General features: G+C 31.6%; 1 protein-coding gene across 2 annotated transcripts in view; it reads right to left on the minus strand.

Annotated features, from left to right (window-relative positions):
• The window catches only part of LOC145313456 (sodium/hydrogen exchanger 2-like), a 32,069-nt gene extending 13,720 nt beyond the window's left edge, over nucleotides 1–18,349 (minus strand). For both annotated transcript variants that reach the window (XM_080152883.1, XM_080152884.1), the window contains exons 1-10: nucleotides 18,121–18,349; nucleotides 10,863–10,935; nucleotides 8,443–8,562; nucleotides 7,085–7,134; nucleotides 6,588–6,659; nucleotides 6,188–6,220; nucleotides 5,817–5,851; nucleotides 5,296–5,390; nucleotides 4,783–4,850; nucleotides 2,238–2,391 (exon numbers count right to left, since the gene is read on the minus strand). In XM_080152883.1, the coding sequence (XP_080009009.1) occupies nucleotides 2,238–2,391; nucleotides 4,783–4,850; nucleotides 5,296–5,390; nucleotides 5,817–5,851; nucleotides 6,188–6,220; nucleotides 6,588–6,659; nucleotides 7,085–7,134; nucleotides 8,443–8,562; nucleotides 10,863–10,935; nucleotides 18,121–18,325 (905 nt within the window). In that variant the 5' untranslated portion in view covers nucleotides 18,326–18,349. The remainder of the gene's footprint in view (nucleotides 1–2,237; nucleotides 2,392–4,782; nucleotides 4,851–5,295; nucleotides 5,391–5,816; nucleotides 5,852–6,187; nucleotides 6,221–6,587; nucleotides 6,660–7,084; nucleotides 7,135–8,442; nucleotides 8,563–10,862; nucleotides 10,936–18,120) is intronic.
• Nucleotides 18,350–18,673: the final 324 nt, after the last annotated feature.

Genomic DNA, 18,673 nt, shown 5'->3' on the forward strand with positions numbered 1-18,673 from the left:
AGAGATGGACAATTCCTCATTTTTATGACGTCACACGGTTGATTTTTTAGACATCTTGTCCAGTTACAACATAGAGTTATGTCTATTTAATTGAAGATTAAGAATTACAATTTTTATTACTGATTTTAAGTACACACAATTAACATAAGTTCTTTTTACATCCTCGATGTTTAAACATTTTTCCTTTCCTAAAATTAATTGTTTATAAAAGTAACCTTCTTATTGAATCATTTTTTATATTTAATTGTCTCAAGAAGTTTCTTAATAATTGTTCAATTTATATGAAAAGATTTTGTTAAAAAATAATATTTTTTTTATTTGTATAGATTTTTAGATAAAAGAATGTTATTTATTTCCAAAGAACTCAAAATATAAAGTACTATGATAAAAATTATTTTTCGCATACCCGTCATTGTCTAATTGTATGATTAAAAAACTTACAAACTTCCAAGGGGGTGGGGGTTACCGGGGGATTAACCTCGCCCACCAACAAATTTTGGGTTAGATTAACCCCGCCCCAAACATTTGAAACCCCTCATTTTACCCCCTTCCTCCCAAAAAAATAAGGAACTTGGACGTCCTCCTAGTCTGCCGTCTTAACTTTTGACACAGAAAATATCCTAATAATACTGAAAATACTGGTCCGAAATGGTGGTACTTTTCAATGAAGCTTTATAATTGTCTTAGGGTGGTTTTAGGCTTTTTAACTGGCCTATCATCCACTTCCCTAGATGCTAGGGACACAGTCGCTATTGCGTTTAAAACTACTATGGTGCTAAACCCTGACCAACTAGTTTGCAATTATTTCTTATAAAAATTTTGCTTTTCATTTAGTATTAACTTTTGATTAACATTTTAGTGACTGTTAAACAAGAATCTTGAATTAAATCAATCATAAATGTCAAAAAAGTACTTTGTCTAACCAACCAACGACATATTTATTGATCTTGTTAATACTAGAAAAACTTGTGTCTTATCAGAAGAGTCAGTCATAAGTTTCTTCAGTGGTATAAAAAGTATTATTTTGTAGCAAAGCTAATCTATAAAGCAAAAAGTTCCGTCTGTTTGTCTTCTTGTCAGCTTTGTTAAAGAGGAAATGTGAAATTTCTTGGTTGCTATTATAGATTGGTGTCTGAATTTTCTTGTAAATGCTGCCATGAACAACAAGTCTATATGTCTCACTTTGTCTCTCTGTCTGTCTATTACACAGTCTTATAAATTGTTTCAAAATATGAACTTCGCTTCTTGTTCATGTTGTCATCCTTGTTTTTTTTATTCTTGATGGTAGTTACATAAGAATAAAATGCACTATGAAACTGATCAAATTTTCTGATATTGGTTTATGAAATAATAAACAAGAATTACAACATCCAGAAGTAGCGCAGTTCATGAATATAAAATAATCTACTAAAATATAAGAAAGGCCCAGCAGATGGATGGAAAACAGTTTGTTATAAAGTAAATGCTCAGTGGTCATAGGAATCAGCTGAGATAGTAGCATTTTTTCCATAACATGCAAACGGAAAAAAATAAGTTGAAATTTTTATGTTCACTTGACAAGTGAATCTTCACATGAAATTTCAGACATTTCCCTTTCAAATTGGCTTACAAAGGGACATTCTTAATTATAGGCTAGCTTGTAATAAAAATGATAATTTCAAATAGAATATTTTAAAAGGAAAAATACTATTGGTATTTAGATTATTATGCTTTTGTAAAATAATAAATTTTTATATTTGATCATATATGACGTTGTTTTTAATAGTTTCATAAAAAGTGCAGGGGTGTAGTGATATGTTCATAAAAGATAAATTAAACTTTTCCTGATATTTAAAAAAGAATAAATTTAGATTTTTGCACCAACAAACTATACTCTGACAGTCCGTCTTAACATATTTCGAAAAAGCACCTTTCAAATATTAGAGTCGATCTATTTAAGAGGCTAAGTCTGAAAGATGAAAACAGCAGTAAATTGATTAGCTGCGCAACCTCAAAGCTAATAATATACACAAGTAATGGAAATGTTTGCATTATTCTTTTAATTAAATTGGCTATCCAATTAGAGCACTGGAAAGTGTGATGTGTGACGTCTGAAAAATACGTCTAAAAAGGAGAAATGAGAGGAGAGGTTTGAAAGGAAACATCTTAAAAAGAGTTGGTTTTATTCGTGTTTTATGACGTCACACATGCCACTTTCCAGTGCTTCTATCCAATTCTATCCTAAAGAAATCAACATTCCTGAATTTTCAATGGCTGCAAATGAGTTCATAATATTGTAGAATACAACGGCAACACCATCGTTCAACAGAGACTCTCCGAATACAATGAAGTAGAGCTCAGAGTTGACATGCACCTCCTGGAAGATGGCAAGCACAGCCACGGGGTCCACAGCTAGAAACATAATAGTTATTGCTCACATCGTATTATAAACAGCTTTCCGCGGATATAAAATGTACAATTATGATATTAAGACCAGTTTTTAGCCCCGAGATGCCGACTGATATTAATTCGTTTCGAATGAATACGAGAATAGTTATTTCTTGCATCGTATTATAAACAGCTTTCCGAGGATATAAAAAATACAATTATAAGATTAAAACCAATTTTTTTTAGCGACGAGATGCGAAGGATATTAATTGGTTTCGTATGAATATGAGGAATGTTGTTAACTATTTTAAAAACTAGCGGATACGCCCCTAGATACCTAGAGGGTAAAATACCCAAGGAAGGCAATTTCTGTCCTTTTTAGGAATGACTTCATTTCCTTCATATGATCCAAGTTTTCTTTTAATTTTAGTTAAAAATAAAAAATAGGTGGAAAGGGGTATACTTTTATTCTATGGGCGCTTTATCAGAGGGTGGAGATACCCTTCTAAGATATAGTTTAAAACCTTCCCTGGACCCATAAGAAGTTTCAATGTAAAGAGAACCATATCGGTTCACTGTTTGCTACAGACATCCTGTTACTTCAATGTAATGATTATAAATTTCATTGTAAAACAGGCAAAACAAACGCAAAATTTGAGACCTCTAGATCTAATAGGAGTAGAGATAAAGGTAAAAGATAACCTTTAAGGTTATCTAAATAAAGATTTCCTTGATTATTAAATGAAGCTTATAGATTTCTGATTTATAAAGTACATTATTTTACCGTAAAAAATATTCAACCAGAAATTAAAATTTAATTTAAAATGTAAATAAATAAATAATAAGACCTAAATAAAACAATAGTACATACTTTATTTAATTTTTTAATCAAAGGCCATTGCATTGTTTGTTGTATAATATTTAGAAAAAAACACAAATATATTTTTACTTTTGTGATGTGTCCGTACGTCTATACGTTAGTATAGGATTGCTAAGATCTTAACTAAAGTCTTGTTAGAATTGTCCCATCGAAGTTCAAGCTTGCTTGATAATTTCTTTGTTACAATTTTAAGTGCAAACTGAAAACACGTTGATTTTTTTAGGCTAGTTCGACACCTACTTTACTTAGGATTAATTTTTTTTTTTAAATGCTGATTTTTCTTATTTTCTGCTTTGACAAGGTTTATTACTATGGATGTTTTCTTTCTTGTTTTGATTTGGAGGTTTTAGATTTGATTTTTATTAAGTACATACAATAAGAGGTTAAACATAAATTATTTACTTTTTTACACCATTTCAAAATAAGTACGTATTATATACAATTAATAGTACTTAAAATATTTATGTGATTGTAAAAAATGTAAAGGAAGGAATTTTCGGTTTGTATGTTAATAGTACATTTTTACTTTTAGAGGGAAAAATCCCCCCCTTATAGTTTATTTTTTTGTGCCTTGAATTGGGAAGTATAAATACGCATATTGATAGTACGTACTTTATAGATACCTATTTAAATGGTTTGAGGCCAAAATGGTTATAAACTATTCATTACACGTAAATGACTTATTAACAACGCGGTGTACCCGCGACTGTGGCTCAACACGTAGCGCATCCGCTCGTCGTCGGGAAGGTGTTAGGTTCGAATCTCGGTCCGACACCGCGTCATAACTAAAGACGTTAAAAATGGTTCCCACTGCTACTATGTCAGATGCGCGACGTTAATAGTTAGAGTGGGGGGAATGCCTTGGCCCAAAACAGGCGCAACTCGTTACCATGCACAGTTAGGACTTCTCAGACAAAGGTCGTGCATCACAGAGAGTTGGTTGTCTGTAATCTACTGTACCACGGGTATGAGGTGAAGGACCAAGAGTCTGGCCTTGAGTTGACAAGTTGACTGTTCAGTCCAGGTGCAACTCACCCATACGACATTAGCATATTAACAACGCAAATAAAAACCAAAGGTTACTCTAAACACTATGAAAAATCCTTCTTCTATAGAAAATTTTTGTATTCTAATAACAAAGTAACATGATCTCTGTCAGTCTGTCTGTCCGAAGGATCTTACTAACCACTGAACCGATATGATTCTCTTTTACAGGGTAGCTTCTCATAGGTCCTGGTAAGGTTTATAACTATTTTGGAGTAATCGCCCCTAGAATAAAATCCCCCTCCCCAATAGTACTGCTACCCAAAGTTTGACACCATCTCTAATTTGTTGGCTTAAAAACTGTGTATACTTTCATTAAATCCTGATTGGCAGGTCCACCAATAGATATAATCTACAAGAGAGTTATTTTCTGTTTCCATGAATAAATTCAATTTTATTCCTAAATAGAAGACCAATAGGTGATCGCAATACTTTAATAGAAACAACAATAAACAGTTATACAGAAATCTAATAAAAAAACGTATTTGTACCTGAGATCAAGCTGGAGAATGTGAAGATTTCCACAGCAGTGAGATTATGGTTATAAGTTTCATTCATACTGAAAAATAAAATATTTGAATGAATGCGGGCCTCTCCTGACCCTTACTTAACCACCTAAATTATATAAAACAATCAAAAATAAGTTCTTAACAGAGTTTGTAGCGGTCAGTGAAGGATGGGACATTGTATTGTAAACTACACTGGTACCCATGGTTTTATAACAACGTTTTCTAATTCGTTGGCTTATAATTTGGGTAATATTATTGAACTTGGATTGGTTGGTTTCAAAATAACAGTTTCCAAAATTTTATAACTATTTTTTAAAATCTACAGAAGGGGTAATTTTGTTTATTTTGGATACTTGTCTGGGTACAGCACTTTATTGTTCGTTGCAATCAAATTAAATTAAAATCGGAATTAAAAAAAATTTCTACTACACATATCAGAAAGATTGATATATCATCCGTTGTCGTCTCCCTATATCCCTGATTATTTAAACTTACTATACAACAGCCTGCATGTTATCCGCCTGCATCCAGCCAGCCTCGTTGACACCCACCAGCAGCGCACCAATCAACAGGAAGTTAAAGGCTGTTCCCTAAAAACATTAATTATCTGCTCTTTAAAAACACAATTTGCCCCTTCCCCCCATTCAAAATAACATTATTTGATTATTGTATTATTGTATGTTTTTTTTATTTGAAAATAAAAATGTAGCATTTACAGAAGCGTGCAGAGGGGAAATGTATCCATCCCCTGGCAAAAGTAAAAGGGGTTACGTACAACTCCATGGTAAACCCTGTGCATGAAACTTGGTTGGTCAGACGAACCAGACCAGACTATAGTAGTAGTTACAGAATAGCCTTAAACTAAACAGTAAACATGGATGACAAAATCCATAAATAGCGAAGAACAAAAAATCATAGATAAGAATACGAACAAGGAGATTTAAAACGCATTTGTTGACGGACTAACGGAATTATAGAATAACTGCGATACTAAAATAATCAAAAACATTTCTTACCACAAGGGCAAAAAGAAGAATAATTCTGATGTTATCTGTAACATTATAATAATGTTATATTTATTTATTGCATCCTATTAAAGACAGCTTTCCGCGGTTTTTAAAATAAAAAAATATGAAATTAAAACCTATTTTGTTCTCCCCGAGAAACCAAAGTCCCGGGCTAACAAAACAAGCATTGATTTTCAGATTTTCATTTTCAATTTCAAATTCATGGAAAATTGTCTGTAATACGATGCCAGCGGACATAAATCGGTTTCGAAGTCCTACTGGAAAATGCTTCTGAGGATCTTTTACACAATTTTCAATTTTTTAATAAAAAATAAAATTTTGAATAATTGAATGATTTAATTAATGACATTATTATAAACCTAAAAAGGCGGGGTGATGAAGAGAATAAGCAGCCTACAATTTTTAAATTTCCTTTAAAATATGTTTTTCAACCTTACTGGCTTACCGTTCATTCATTTGTTGGGGGCTTTAATTTAATCATGATTGGGTTGTACAAACTAGGCGTGTCCAAAAATTAATAATCTAAATCTACAGAAGGGATCATTTTGTTTATCCTAATTGGGGTTGTTGTGAATAAATTTCGTGAATTGTCTTATCCCGTAAAAAAGAGAGAAAATAAATAAAAATGGGTGTGATTGATTGATTAAAATTGTTAAACTCATAAAATATCTTAACATTAATAACTTTGTCTTTCTAAACTAAAACTTTCTTGTATAATGTACAAGTTACCAAAGGCATAATTATATTAAAAGGAAATTTCCTCAAGAATGATTGGTGGCAAAAGATAATGGAAGAACATCTCAGCATCGAATTTGGGTATAACACCAATATCTAAACAAAATTGTGCATTAAATGTCTGAAAAATAGAATAATAGGACAGAGAAAAAGAGGGTGCCTGGACGATGGGCTGTTTATTACACTAGTCCCCAAAATTTTGCAATAACAAATTATTTTCATTTGCTTAACAACTTTGGGGACTTTTAATGAAATTTGATTGGCTGGTCCATTAAGTTAGGTGTTTAAACATTTCAACCACTAATTTTAATCTACAGAAGGGAAAATTTTGTGTGCCATTGTCTTATCCCTTCAGATTCCTGATATTAAGTTCTTAATTTTTATTGTAAAGTAACAAGATGTCTATGTGCGTGTCTAATAAGGTCTTAAAAATGGATGGATTGATTGTTCCAAAATATTCATAGATATTTGATATTGGTCCAGGGCAGGTTTAAGACTATTAACTTTGATAATAAATATACCTCCATATTCAATGATGGCACCAAAGATAATTCCAAGAATAATCAACATACTAAACAAAAAATTATATCAATAATGTCGTTTAAGAATTGTAACTGTTGTCTAGGTTGTTGTTAAACGTCAGAAAATTTGCAGAATAGTTATTTCTTTCATCGTGTTATAAACCGCTTTCCGCGGATATAGAATGTACAATTATAAGATTAAAACCAGTTTTTTAGCCCCGAGGTGCCGAAGGCACGGGCTAAAAAAAACTGGTTTTATTTTTATGATTGTACATTTTTATATTCGTAGAAAGCTGGATATAATACGATGCTAGACATAGTTTTTTCGTATGGATGAGAACCGGTTCCTATCCACCGGATTCGAATGAATACGAGAAAAAAAATTATCCTAATATGTATAATATGTAATTAAGCTAATTTTTCAAAAGTAAGTCAAACTATCCCCCGATTTCTTTATATTGATTTTTGAAATAAATGATCACAAAACAAAGAACAAACCCTCTTCTGGGAAATTAGAAAAAAATATTAGAAATAATCTTACAAAAATTATAGCCATCAAATCAAAGTATAATGTATAAAATCAGAAAAGTACTAGGTTTAACAAGTTATACAGATTTTTTATAGAATTAGATTGTTTAAAAGTTAGGGGAATCTAGTTTGAAGTGGGTTGCACTTACTTTACCAGATTGGTTAATAAGGGTCAAATACGAGTTATTTCAGTAGATGGAAAAATACACACTATTCAACTATCATTTAAACCTTTCTTATAATTTTTTGGGTAGGTTTATACCTTTTTAAAAAACGTAAATCTTTAACACTGTGTGAAGGATCAGATAAATTTAAGTTCCATGGCATAGCAGCTTATATTACTTATAAAAATGACGTCATAAAATACAAATGACTAATGATAGGCCAGTACACATTTTACCATAGGTCAATATAAATGTATAATGACCCATCAGTGGTCATTTGTATTGTATGACGTCATTTTTTATTAGGCAATATAAGCTGCTTCTCTGTAGCACTTCCAAAGTGTAACCTTCATTTGCGGCTAGGCTGCAAAGATAAATGGAACGGCTTATCTCACTAAAAATTTAAGCAGCTGCAAATTTTCCTCTCTAAAACCTGCAGCTTTGTCCGCATATTGCAAAAAGATTAGCTTTCAATTGCATCTAGTAAGACTACCATGCAGGAATAAGGTATAACCAACAAGCGAAATAAATCTAAAATAATATTTGGGGGGCAGATGTAAAGGTCGTCAATTCTACTATGTGTTACCCCCAACGATAGCTGAAAATAACGTATATGTTTCGTGGTTTTTTTCCGAAGTAATTTCGTTGTTGGTATAAACTACCTACCAGGATTCTGGAACTCTAGATGAGACAACATGAGTATGATGGAAACCAATTTTGATAACTGTAGCAATAATAATGGCAACAAGACATAACAACAAGGCTCCTACATTCTCATAGCCATGCCTAGAATAAAATTAATATGTTCAATGTAATATTGGAGATGATGTTTAAGACCTTTAGGTTGTTGAAATTTGCACCCTGGGATAAAAATGGTGTGCACGCCAGTGGGATGTAATGAACATAGTACAGATCAAGGAGAAAGTTTGAAGTAAAAAATTTGTAAAAAGTTGTTTCGTTGCTTTCCTGATAAGATATGATTTATCAGGGATATAGGGATAGGTAAAAGAACGATAAATAAATCTTCCTGTTCATAAAAAAGTAAAATGTATTTTCTTTGTGTGGTTTGAAAACATAAGATGAGAATTTTAGCTTTCTATTTTTTTGTGTTAAATTTTATAGACATTGGACATAGGACCATAGTCAACATAAAAGACCATTAAAATTGTATGTAATAAATATACAAAGTCTAGATCCGCTATCACTGTTATGACCAATAGGAACATTCGATCATATAATTTGTTAGAAAGTGTTCACATTTGTTTCGAAAGGGAAGTAATTATTTTCATTTAATTCACATAATAGTCAGCTTTAGCTATAGTTGTACTTCTTAGAATAAATCTTTGCTTTGGTAAATTATGATGTGTTTGAACCATACGGAACTAAATATAAACAAAAATCTTTGTCTGCTTGAAATTTCTTTTTAAGTTGGTCGGTTTATTGTGTCTGATTGACTATCCAGAGTCAGGGGCGTCCAAGCTATTTTTTTTTTGTGGGGGGTAAAACTTTTTTAAGGGGGGGGGGGGTAAAATGGCGCGCAAAGCGCGCGGAAATTTTTGTTTACCCCCCCAAAAAATTTTTTTACCCCGGGGGTACAATTTGCTTGGGAGGGGTAATTACCCCCCCTAAAATCTGTTGGCAGGGGTAAATTTTGTTTACCCCCCCCCCAAAATTTACCCCCGAAGTAAAATTTCTTGGGGGGGTAATTTGAATTTTATTAAATATTTAGTATTAAAAATGCGCGCGAAGAGCGCAAACATTTTTTTGTTAGAGATTTTTTATTTTGTGGGGGAGGTATTTACCCCCCCCAAATTGTTTGGGGGGGTTAATACCCCCTTCTAAATAGTTGGGGGGGGGAGGTAAATACCCCCTCCTAAATAGTTGGGGGTGCCTACGGCACCCCCAGGGTAGGGGTAAATTTTAAATTGGGGGGGTAAAATAAAAATAAAAATGGTGGGGGGGGGGGGGAATCCCCAATTTACCCCGCCTCCTTGGACGTCTATGTCCAGAGTGATTACTCTATTGTGTATGTATACGAAATTCTTTAGATTTAACAAGGGTGGGGATGACAATTTCTTATCATTTACGTATCCCTGTATCCATGAATTAGATAGTTCATTTTGCTTGTCAAACAACCAAACAAGAATTATAGGAAACAATTGAAAAATTACTAGATGTGTAGATAAAATATCATTCTAACTTTTTGAATTATTTAAGTATAGCTTTGATGTACATATATGATAAGAAGCCTATATACCAAAAAGATTTTCATATCTAAATGGATAAGTATACCGGTATTCTATGTAATTCCACTTTTATTATTCTTCAAAGTTAAGAAATTTTGCGCCTTTCCTTAAAGTACCTCTCGAACACAGAAATTGTGTGGGGGGGGGGGGGGACCCTGCTTGATATACACCTGCGGTGCTGTATCCCCTGCGGGGCTACCCTGTTACTAAAATAACCTGTTAAACACAAACACACGAAAAACTACCCTCATTTATTTCAAAAGGGGAGGGGGTATTAAAAAAACTTGCTTTGTGATAACCATTATAGATAAGTAAAAGAAAACTTATTTAGTAATTAAACCACAAATGAGCTATCATCCCTAAAAGACAAAACATGTTTATGTTTGTGTAATAAGATAAGAATAAATGGCTATCTAATTTTTGAAAGCGGAGATTTTCTACATTTAATTGTCCATCCGTCAGTAATGAATATCTCGATCAGCCTATCACTTTTAAACCGTGCATAGGAATTCCTGTAAAGATTTAAATCAATAAGTACTTTTGAATATTAAACGGGCGATAGTTCATATTTTTAAATCTTAGTACGTAATACTGTTAGATTTTTGATCTTCGCTTTTTGGAATATTTTGTTCGGATATGTTATTGCATATGTTTTTAATATGTATTTTGGTAATAAAACATCTTTGGGATTTCTTTTCTGTCAAATAGTTAGATTTTAAATACTTTTTTCACTACAATATTCTAAAGATATAGTATTTTGGTGTAACATGAGCAATAAAAACAGGCCGAGAGAATCAGTTAAATTATCGAGTATCTTCGCTACTACAAATGTAAACTTACTCAACATCAACAAGATGTACTTCTGGTTTGCCATCATGGTGACCGTGACCACCACCTCCTCCCTCTTCATGTCCTAAATACAGTCTAATATTAACTTCATGGAAAGTTCTCTTATTGTACAATAGTATGCAGTATTGAAGTCATAATACCATAAGCGCAGCAACTATATTAAAACAAGTAAATGAATGTTAGGAAATAGTTTTAACTTATTTAATAAGATTTTTTGGTAATGGTCCCTTTCGTGGCAACGCCTCATAAGTGGCGTTTCGTCGTATTTTCACAGTAGCTTTTCTCCTATTTCTAGCCCCTGCGGTGGAGGGTCCAACCCAAGGGGGCCAATTACCTAGCCCTACCGGGCAATCACATAACCTAACCTAAAATATTAAAAGCTACTGTGAAAATACGACAAAACGCCCCTTAAGAGGCGTTGTCACTTAAGGGACTATACCCGATTTAGTACATCTTTATAAATAACCTTTTAAAGTTTTATTAGAAATTCAAGAAAAACTCATATGTACAAAATACAATTATACACTGTATAATATAGGACCCTAAATGAGCCTCCCATGGTTATGAGTTTTTCCCCAATTATTTCGCTGTTTATCTGAACCTTATCCAAAGCTTTCTATCTAGAAATAAGGCACAAAAAAGATGAGTTCTTATCAAGAAAAAGATACCAAAGGGCGTTTTTGATAATATTCACATCACAATAAGAACAATTGCGTCCAAAAGTAGAACAGGGATCATATTATGACAAATTTTAACAGAAAAAATAAAACTTGTATGAAATAGTTTAGATAACTCCATGACATATTCAGTAACTACACAGCTTTTGTATATACAGTTTTGTCAAGGATTGGTGGAAAACTTAGACACTGGTAGATCAAGATTTAGCTAGAGTATTAAAAGTTTTTAAGCCAGTCTAAATTACAGCTCCCCACATCCCTAAATTGATTGCTATAATGCAGAACAAAGTTCAACTGTGTGTTAATAATTAGAGAGCAATGTACTTTGTAAACAATGAGGATCTAATCAATATATTAATTCAGGTTTATACGGACAGACCCTTACTATAATGTAACTGCTTTTCTAAAAATAACTGCCTAATATACAAATGGATAATATTTTTCCCGTAGCGTTTCGAAACCGATTAATATACAGTGGATTAGATCCACTTCTCAGCCATACTGAACATCCTAATCTAACAGAAAGTGAGCAGTTAGACAGGTTTATCAACTTGTTCTCTGACTTACAAGCAGATCTAAATAGCCGCAAATACCCTTCCTATATTATTGGGGATTTAAATTTTGATCTATTAAAATTTGAGCAACATGATAAAACTAGATCACTACTTGAAAATAGCTTTGCAAATGGTTTCTTAGAATTAATCTCATTGCCAACTAGGATCACTCATACCAGTGCTACTCTCATAGATCATATTTATACCAATGATAATAAAAATAAGTTTGAGTCATTTATTATTACAGCAGATATTTCTGATCATTTCCCTACTTGCACTATTATTCTTGACAAAGTTAAAGAGTCTGGTCCTGTCTTTGTTCAAACTCAAAATTTTAGTGAGGAAAATATTTCCTCTTTTAAACACGATATGTTAAATGCTGATTGGAGTTCAGTGTCTAATAATTACAGTGCTCAAGATGCATATAATAAATTTTATAGTATTTTTAATGAGTCATACTCAAGACATTTCCCATTTAAAAAAGTTAAACTAAATAAAAATATTCATAAAGTTGAACCTTTTATGACAAATGCTTTGCTTAAATCTAGAAAGACAAAATTTGAGTTATATGACATTAAACTTAGAGAACCAACTCAAGATAACATTTCTAAATACAATGAATATAGAAAATGCTATAACAAAGCAATTAAAACAGGGAAAAAATTGTATTTTCAAAAATCTTTTGAAGAAAATAGGAATGATTTGAGAAAAACATGGTCAATATTAAGGGAAGCAATAAGGAAGCACAATGACAAAAGTTCAGTCATAACTGAAATTTTTAGTGATGGGGTTTGCTATAAGGAGGGGAAAGATATTTCTAACAAATTTAATGAATTCTTTACAACCATTGCAGATGATATAACAACTAAAATAAATCCATCAGATAGAGACTGCACTTATTATACCACTGCATCTGACTCCATATTTTCATTTACTCATATTCAGCCTAAAGATATAGTAACAATTGTAAATGGTCTAGAGTCTAAATCAAGCCAAGACATGCTAGGTGTTTCTAATAAACTTATGAAAAAAATCATTGAAAATATTGCTATTCCTCTTACTCACATTATAAATTTATCCTTACAGTCAGGCAACATTCCAAATGAGCTCAAAATAGCCAAAGTTTTGCCAATTTTCAAACTTAAAACAAAAGAATCTGATCTTTTAAGTAACATGTCTAATTATAGACCAATAAGTCTTTTGCCAATCTTTTCAAAAATCCTTGAAAAAATAGTTGCAAATAAACTTACTGCATATCTTGATGAAAATAACCTTATTTACAAACATCAATATGGTTTCCAGAAAAAAAAGTCAACCATACAGCCCATTTTTCATCTAATAAATGAAATTGTAAAGAATAGTAATGATAAAAAGTATACAGTTGGAGTTTTTTGTGATTTACAAAAAGCTTTTGATTGCTGTTCTCATAGAATCTTGCTGGACAAACTTTCTAAGCTTGGAATCAATGGTACAGAATTGACATGGTTTAAAAATTACTTAGCAAATAGACAACAATTTGTTTACATCAACAATGAAAAGTCTAATATGAAATATATTAACAAAGGTGTACCTCAAGGATCTATTTTAGGACCCTTACTATTTTTAATTTATATCAATGACTTAGCTAAATGTACTACTCTATTTACATTACTTTTTGCTGATGATACCAGTTTTTTAATTTCGGGTAAAAACCTTCATGATATTATTGATATTCTTAATATTGAATTAAGAAAAATAACTTATTGGTTTAGAACAAATGAGTTAAACCTACATCCATCAAAAACTAAATTTATGATATTTACAAAAGATGAATCAACAATTGACTTTGATAGCATTAGTATTAATCTTGATCACAATAATGATAACCAAAATGATCCAAATTTGGTACACAAACTTTCATATGTCAACTCAAGGAGTGAAACTCCTGCAATTAAATTTCTAGGTGTTTATCTAGATCCTAAATTAAACTTTAAATATCATATTGATATGATAAATAAAAAGATTTCACGCTCATTATTTGCTATAAATGCTGCAAAACATATTATTGGTGGAAAAGCATTGCAAACTCTATACAATTCACTTGTCCATAGTCATCTTACATATTGTGCCCCTATTTGGGGAAGTGCAGCAGCATCAACTCTTGATAAAATTGTAAAACAGCAAAAAAAAGCACTGAGAATAATTACCAACTCAAAATATAATGCACATACTACAATTTTATTTAAAAATTTTGAAATTCTTCCTGTAACTCAACAAATTGTCTATTCTAAATTACAATTTATGTTTGATTACGTTAATCATAGGCTTCCATGTTCTTTTGATAACTTATGGATTAAAAATAGCACAAGAACAACAAGAGTTCTTAGAAATAATCAACAGTACAATGTTCCATTTGTTAGACTTGAGACATTTAAAAAATTCCCTTACTCTGATCTACCAAAGTTATGGAATGAAATCATTATTCCTAATACTAATCCTAATCCTGAAAATGATAATAATAATGACGAGGTTATGTATACTTTTAGCACAGTTATGTCAAGAAAACAGTTTTGTATGAAACTTAAAGATTTTTTGTTGGAAAAACTTAATTTTATTTGTAATAGAGAAAACTGTTCTGAGTGCATAAACAGATCTTAAAAATTGATTTCATAAAAAACCTAGTGATTTTTTTAAGGAGGGGGGGGGGGAGTTGTCTTTTTGTTGGGGAGGGGAGTGTTGTTGTTTGTTTGTTTGTTTTTTTTGGCGGGGAGGGGAGGGTTGAATACAGGGCAAAGATCAAAGTGGCATTCTTTAAAAAGATATTATTTTGAATTGAGAAATTTCTGTTTTTGAAAAATAATAAAATAATAGAATGACAAAGTCTTGAAGTATTGCTTTTTTTTTCCTTTTTATGTGTTTTTTTCTTTCTCCTTTCTTTTTAAATAAAAACTTTACTTATTAATCTTCAATGAAATTTTAAAACTTAAAATATGGTATTAAAATTATGATCTATCTTATAATTTTTTCCTTTTATACTCTCTTTGCTTTCATAATTGATTCATTTTGTTTTATTTTTCTCTAAAATCCTTAATCTATTTTTTTCATCCTTCTTATTATTTACTGATTTTTCTAACATAATATAAATGTTTATTTGTGTTTTTTCTTTTTTTTACCATCCTCACAACTCAATTTAACTAAATTAAAGTTTCGATTTTCCCTTTAACATTTAATTTTTTATGTTCTTTTTTTCTTTTTGTTTTCCTTAAAAAGGGGCTTCAGGAATCAAATACACTATCCCCATTTTGGTCAAGATAGTACTTCTGTAGCTCCTGGTGCATATCCTGAAAATTTTCCTTTTATTCCACCAATTTATATTTAGTTAATAATTAAACTCTTAGTATATATTATTTTATTTTTGTATGAGACTAAACATCATAATGTAAACTCTAAATTGTCGATAGATAGCAGCAATTTAGAGTATTGTATGTGCTATCTCCTAAGCTAGGGGGTACCTAGCAGCACCAAATAAACATTATTATTATTATACTGAAAAATTATGTATAGCATCGTATTATATCCAGTTTATAATACGACACGAGAAAAACTATTCCTGTTTACCAGGAAAACCTAAATTATTCCGTTGATTTCTTTTTAAACAAGGATGATAGCTAAGCACAACAAATTGTGTTTCAAAGCAAAAGAAAGAGATTAGATGATGATAAATAGTAAATTACATAAACTGTACAAATAAATCTAAGTAGTAGGATTACCGACATACCAACAAACCATTATAGAGAATCTTCACAAAAAAATCAGCTGCTACTTTAGATAATAGCCTTGAAAATTACGTTTCCCCCAAAATGGTTGAGACAGACCTACAGACATTTCAAATGATAGAGTAGTTTCACTACTAAAACCATGCTTCTATTACGTGCACTATCTTTATCTTTATTATAGTGAGGATTTTAAATGTACTTCTTTATTTTAGAGCAACTTACTAAATATATTTTGATAAATCTTAGTTTGTAAATAAAACATTTGTCCATTTATTCTAAATTCCATTTTAGATGCTTTCAGCTGTTAATCCATCGAATCATTACGATGTTGGCCTAGGGTCTTTACAAGCTAGGGTAAAGTATAAAATACGATCGTTATAATATAAAACATAAAAGATGCATATCTTGCATTAAGAGGAAAAAAGCTAGGTTAAGATTATATGAATTTTTTTTGAAAACCAATAATAGATGAACCGCTCTAGAACACTGCAATCATTCCATTACCCTAACTATCATAATTTTTAATAAAGATATACACAACATCATCATCAAATGATGGCCAGTAAATTTAATTGGAATGTGTTACGAGGCATCTTGATAAGGGTTTCTTGTTTCATACTTTTATAGTCATCTTAGGACGTGTGACCAGTTCTGCAAAGGAATTTAACAGACAACTGGAATCAACAGGAAATTACTGATTTACATATTAACATTTTATGGGGGGACATGGAAGGGATAAAGGACTTTTGATTTTACAGGTTCCCAAAGTTTTTCTCATTTGCTGGCTCAAAAACTTTGGTTCATTTAATTTTGATTGGGTGGTTAAAACTTGCCGGTTCCTGACTTTTTAACAAATAATTTAATTTAATACGGGGTAAGTTTATTTATCATCGTAGGGTATTTACATCAATTTATCGTATATTACCGTATTATTGAAAGAAGGATCAGTTTATGGTAATGAGTTGCGCCTGTTTTGGCTGAGACACTCTCCCTATTATTTCTTTAATAATGTGCATCTGTTATGGTAACAGCAAGATAATATTTTAAAGTCTTTAGTTATAACTAGCGGCTACGCCCCTAGAGGCCTCTAGGGGCACTTGAGGAGGGGAGAGTCGAATTTGATAACCCAATTTCTTATTTTAGATTTAAAAAGAAACAGGAAAAAAAATAAATTTTAGGGGGGTGAAAAAAAAAATATTGGGGGGGGGGTGCCACCCTTCGAATTCTTAATTTTAGTTAAAAAACTAAAAAAAAATAAAAAATTGGGGGGGGGGGGGGTTGGGGGGGGGTGTCCCACCCCCCAAGAAAATAGTTATAAACCTTCCCGGAACCTATGAGAAGCTACCCTGTTAAGGAGAACCCGATCGGTTCAGCGGTTAGCGAGATCCTTCGGTACAAACAAACACACAAACACACAAACATACAAACACACAGACACACATCCTGTTACTTTAGTATAAGGATGACGTTTGGGTTGAGATTACAAAATTTTACTATAATCGCCTGTAAATGGGTGTCTTGTAAAAGTTGACAAAGCACAATAAAATATGTAGAAAGCATAATTTGTATAAAACTAGAAATACCTGGTACCTAATTAAAAAACAAATAAGAAAGCAGAACTATTAAAAAACAAAAAGCCCTTTATAATACAAAGACAAACTTTAAGTTAGATTTTAAGTTGAAAAAAATCTTGGAAGCTTCTTAATCTTGGCAATAAATCGTACTTGAAACTGGAAAATATGTAAATTTATAAAAAGAGGTTTTTAAAATTTACTTAGATTTTATCGTAAATTTTAAGAAAAACTGGGCTTTTAATAATGAACCTACACATGCAATGGTGCTTTACATGTTTTTAAGTGTATTTGAATTATATTAATTGTACATACAGTCAATCAGTTGAAAAAAGTTGTTTATATTTCTTATTAAATACACTTATCATGTTCTGTAGAGCTTTACTTTGATTCACAAAATTTATCTATATATCTGCCTATAATATAAATTTTTCCTAAAAACCAACAAATATAATTATAATTAGTTGAGTGCATCCCTAAACAAGATATTAAAAGAACCGCCTTCCCCTTTTTCAACCCCCTAAAGTTTTCACATCCTCCTGTTGAATAGCCGGGCACGCCACTGATTCTTATTTTTATTTTAGGAGATGAATTCCTCATTTAATTGTGTTTTTGTTCTCTTAAATTTCAGTATAGCGTGTAATGGCCAAATGCGGACTGTTTTACTTGGAATAATTGAATAAAGTGTTTACCTGAAGGTGCATGCCCTCCCAGCATGGATTTCATCGCATGACCAGCCATTTCCACAACAGCATGACCGATCCCGTGACTACTGTCGCCATGACCGTCACTGCCATGGCCCATGTTTAAGCTCATATTGTCATGATGACCGCCCATGTCGTGGTGCTCCATACTAACATTCCCCTCCCCGTGCCCCTCCCCTAAGCTCAGTTTCATTTCAAGTTAAGCTCTGTTTGTTTTTTGTCTGAAAATGATTATGTAATTTTATATAACTATTGTATTTAAAAAAAACTATATATAACTAATTTGAAATATCTTAAAGTTCTATAAAAACTGAGAAATTTTTAACTCAGAAAAAAAGCGTTATACAATCACAGTTACATAGTTATGGATTGAAGGAGATTTGCCCCTAGAGGCTAAGATTATAGCCGCTAGAAAATAATAAATTTATTAATAATTGAAGAAATATTACAATGAAAAATTAAAGCAATGATTCTTTTATCTTTGCACTTAAATAACTGTTTCTTTAATTTAAGTTCATTCTAATTTTACACTATTACATCA

This window comes from Acartia tonsa, chromosome 3 (genome assembly GCF_053477335.1).
Source record: "Acartia tonsa isolate MP-2025a chromosome 3, ASM5347733v1, whole genome shotgun sequence".
Taxonomy (NCBI): domain Eukaryota; kingdom Metazoa; phylum Arthropoda; class Copepoda; order Calanoida; family Acartiidae; genus Acartia; species Acartia tonsa.